This window comes from Fukomys damarensis, unplaced genomic scaffold (assembly GCF_012274545.1).
Source record: "Fukomys damarensis isolate Sample0158 unplaced genomic scaffold, DMR_v1.0_HiC HiC_scaffold_9, whole genome shotgun sequence".
Taxonomy (NCBI): Eukaryota; Metazoa; Chordata; class Mammalia; order Rodentia; family Bathyergidae; genus Fukomys; species Fukomys damarensis.
Genome location: NW_022900921.1, coordinates 3309419 through 3313420, shown reverse-complemented (window position 1 = coordinate 3313420; position 4002 = coordinate 3309419). Strand labels below are relative to the sequence as shown.

Here is a 4002-nt window from a genome sequence, read left to right as displayed (position 1 = left end):
GATAACAAGAGGCAGATGAATCTTCCATTAACCCACTTAATTCAAGTTGTTCATGTTAGGCCGGCTGTAACTTGAGGGCCTACTGTATTTTCTAAAAATGTGAGTCTGTATCAGTACATGCAGGCGAGGTATGAAAGGCAGCTCCAACATGTGAGAACACTGAGGTCTCCCTCAGGCAGGAGGGAGGGGAACTGTCCTTCAATTTTGGAAATAAAACGGAGCATCTGGGGAAACCAGCTGCCCTAGGCAAGAATTCTTTCAAAAACCTTCCTGCTCTCTCACGCTGGAAAAATCAAGCACGCCCTCTACTGGGAGGATAGAGAAGGGCAAAACAAGGGTTCAGAGAAGGCAGTGGGCGTGGCCATTGCGTGGCGCACGGTGATAGCTCCAGCCCTGGGGGGGGCAGCTGCCTGGAGGCTGCTAGGGGCCGCCCTGCCCGCAGTCCTGAGGGGGACCACACAGGGCCTTCGGTGTCCGTGCTCACCTTTGTAGTTTCTCACTATGTAGCGCTCCTGCTGTTGCATCTCTTTCCAACATCTCCGCTGACTGCACCGTGTCAGACCTTCGTTTTAACACGGCTGTTCCTTGAGGGCAGGCTGATGCCTGTCCTGTTCCCCACAGTGCCTAGGACACCCGGCACCTGAGCTGGTCTTACAGCACCTGAGCACCACGGCCTATACTGGATGGTGGTGGGCCAAGACACTGACCGGAAAGAGGCTGAGCAAAGCGCTTTATTAGAGGCAACGGGAAATGTATTTACAGGCACACGGGCATTGCATGAACAGGGCAGGGGCAGGCGGTCGGGCTCAGACCAGTTCCACCTTGGCATTGGGGTACACGGCCACCACATCGTAGCCCTCGGGCGGCTTGACGCGAGCCTTGGCATGGCTCTCGCAGTAGAGCCGCTCATCCAGGAAGAAGTAGCCACGTTGCTTGAGGTTCAGGCCACAGTCGCTGCACATGAAGCACTCTGGATGGTAGAGCTTGTCCCGGGCCTTGACAATCGTGCCCCTGACGGGGGTACCCGGAGGACAGAGTCAGATGACCCTCAGGCCCCCGCGTGCCCCCCTCAGGGGCCCTGGAACACAGGTGTGGGGGGTACTCACACGATCCCATGGCCACAGCGCGTGCACTCCGGCAGTCCCTGCAGGCCGCCCAGTGGAGTGCCCAGCTTGCTGGCTGTCGGCTTGGGGTTCCGAGGGCTGCCAGACCCGGGCCGCTCTCCTGAAACTGGAAGCACAGGTGGGAGGAGCCTGGTGAGTAGGTCAGGCCTTCATTTCTGCAGGCTGTTGTTTCTGGGTCCATTCGCAAGGAGAATGGGGACGGTTTGGCCAGTGAAGAGGCAAGGGGCAGGGAGGGGCAGAGGGCTGGCAGGTCAGGGGTGCACTTGGGAGCGGGGAGTCTTACCGCCCTCGCCCGCCTCTAGCATGCCCTGCAAGTAGCGGAAGGAGCCTGACTGCTTGGGCTCCACAGCCGCTGGCTCTCCAGGCTCCCTGAGCATCCTGTATACCTCCGAGCCCAGGTCCACTCTGCAATCGCGGTTGCGTGGGAGGCTTCTGGCTGGATCAGCGCTGGGCAAGAAAAGATGTGGAGGAGAGAGAGGCTGCCATCGCGGCTTCCACTCTGCCAACTCGGAGGGCGGCGAGGCTTTGTGTGTCAGAATGCAGCCAGTTCGGACAAGGGTCAAGAGTCAAGGGTCAGGATGGGACCTGGTGAGATCGGAGGACTGAGGAATCAGGACTGGATAGGGTGTGGCTTCAAAGGCCAAGACTGTGTACTACCTGGCAGGTGGAGACACGTGCAGGGCGCTTATCTGGGCTGGCAGGGAGGCCTCACTGCTGCCGTTCTGAGGGCCTGGAAGACGAGGTGACTGCCCATATGGGGATCCCAGGCTTGGCCTCATGTCTTCGGGCCCAGTGGTGGTGGCTGAGGGCCGCCTGCTGCTCACGGGGCTGCCATCCTGTGAGAGTGAGGACTAAGGCAACGGGAGAGTCCACGGCCTTCCCTCACGCACTCCACCTCCACCCTGCTATCCCAGGGTGCAGGCACACATGCACACCCACAGCCTGAACAGGGACCAGCATACCCTCACATGTGTGTGTAAAGACACACACACGAGGAAGGCCAACACAAGCTCGGTAACCAGCCACCGACGTACACTAACCACGCATACATGGCTGCACATGCTGGCCCACTGCGGAAGGCCACGGTGACTCCTGCGACTGCAACTGGGCTGGCGGCCAGAGCAGCCCGATTTTAGGGTAAGCTCAAGTTCAGGCCACGGGCCGGTCCCAGCCTCGGCCCGGAGGTGACCTAGGAGCCTCTGTAGTGTAGACAGGAAGCCTGGGTGGGAAGGGAAGGATGCCCATCCTAGCAGCCTCCAGCACTGGGCACAGTGGAGCCCGTGCGGCTCTGCCCTAACTGTCCTGCTTTCTGCAGGGTCAGAGCTTGGGGAAAGGGCAGCCCAGCAGTTGAGTGGAAACCCCCTCACATTCCCCCATCCATCGGACGAAGGGGAGGGTCTTGCTGCCCAGGTGGGCCCCCATCAAGGCAGCAGCCACAGAAGCAAGACTCTGTCCCCGCCAGACCCCAGGGAAGCCCCAGAAACCTGAGCACTCTCACATATGCGTCTGCTGGGCGAGCAGGCAGGCAGGGCTGGCCTCTAATGGGGGCCAGATGGGCTGTGGTCGGTGGGGGTGGGGCTCGGCCTCCCGGAGGAGGAGGCTTCCATGGGAAGGGGGAGCGGGGGCCAGAGACCCTCCCCACCCCACCCAAAGGGGGCGGGAGTCCATGGCGGGGTCATCAGTGCCCCTGCCCCTCCCCGGCCACCCACGCAGCAGCCTCTTAGGTAGGTCTGACCCCTTGGAGCCTCCGTGTTTGTCTGAATCCCCACTCTACCACTTGCTAACTGGGCAAGTCACGTCAGCTTTCTGGGCCTCAGTTCCATCATCTGTGGACCGGGGAATGTGATGGTCGCTGTATCACAGGTCTCTCGTGAGGATGAAATAAGACAGTTACCCACGAGGCCTGGCACACAGCGCATGCCAGTTAGCGAGCCTGCGTTCCCAGATGTCTCCATCTGTGGAGTGGTGCACCTCACCCCACAGCTCCCCAGTTCTCAGTCCCTGCTGCAGATTTGCAGTAGGCTTTGCAGCAGAGGGGGAGCAGGGCCCCCTTCTGGACCCTCGACTCAAATGCATGAGCAGGTGGCACCTGGAAGGACTGGAGAGGACAGGCCAGGAGTGCAGGCCCGCAGGCCCCATCCGACTGGCTTCTACCCCTTCCCGGTTCTCAGACCTTCAAGGCTTTTCTCACCACTGCCCTTCCTCCATCCTGAAGGCCAAGTGCCTCCTGTGTTCTCACGTGAGGCCTTGGGAGGGTCCCCGGTGGGCCTGGCCCTATTTCACCCCCTGGAGATGCATTCCAGGGGTACCTCACACCGGTCGTGCTCCCTGGTTTTCTCCTCCCCTGATGGCTCCAGCGAGCCCCGCCCCCACGGACAGAGGGTAGGAACAGCGCGGGGACAATGGGCCCTGTGTCTGTAGTGAGGACACAGCCCTGCAGGGGTTGGGTAGGGGTGTTTCTGTCACGACCTATGGAGCTGCCCAGTTGTTTATGGAAAATCCATCCCTCTCCAGCCTGAGCCACTAGCAGCCTGGTCTTCAAAGCAAATGATTTAGAAAATCAGGGGGCAGAGGGAGCTGTTCCACAGTCCCCAGCCTGTTGGCCCAGTGGCTCTGAGCCTCCTGGGGAGAAATAAACACAATTGAGCTTCAATATTCTAAAGCCTTCTTCCATCTACCCTGGACCTGCTAACCTGGAGGGAAACCCGGCCTTGCACATAAACGCACATCTGCCCTTTGTGCTCCCTTCTGGCCCTAGTCAAACCGGGTTATTTGTTTAAGCCAAATCTGACGCCCATCCCCAGTCCTTAGGGCCTTGGATCCACGCAGCCACCAGAGAAAGTGTCTGAGGCAAAAAAAAAAAAAAAAAAAAAAAAAA

General features: G+C 59.6%; 1 protein-coding gene across 1 annotated transcript in view; it reads right to left on the bottom strand.

The window, feature by feature from the left end:
- Positions 1 to 718: 718 nt before the first annotated feature.
- The window catches only part of Pdlim4 (PDZ and LIM domain 4), a gene marked incomplete at its 5' end in the record, with an annotated part of 12867 nt that continues 9583 nt past the window's right edge, over positions 719 to 4002 (bottom strand). The window contains 4 exons of the mRNA XM_010639844.1: positions 719 to 1011; positions 1107 to 1230; positions 1408 to 1571; positions 1782 to 1960. Coding sequence (XP_010638146.1) covers positions 807 to 1011; positions 1107 to 1230; positions 1408 to 1571; positions 1782 to 1960 — 672 coding nt within the window. The remainder of the gene's footprint in view (positions 1012 to 1106; positions 1231 to 1407; positions 1572 to 1781; positions 1961 to 4002) is intronic.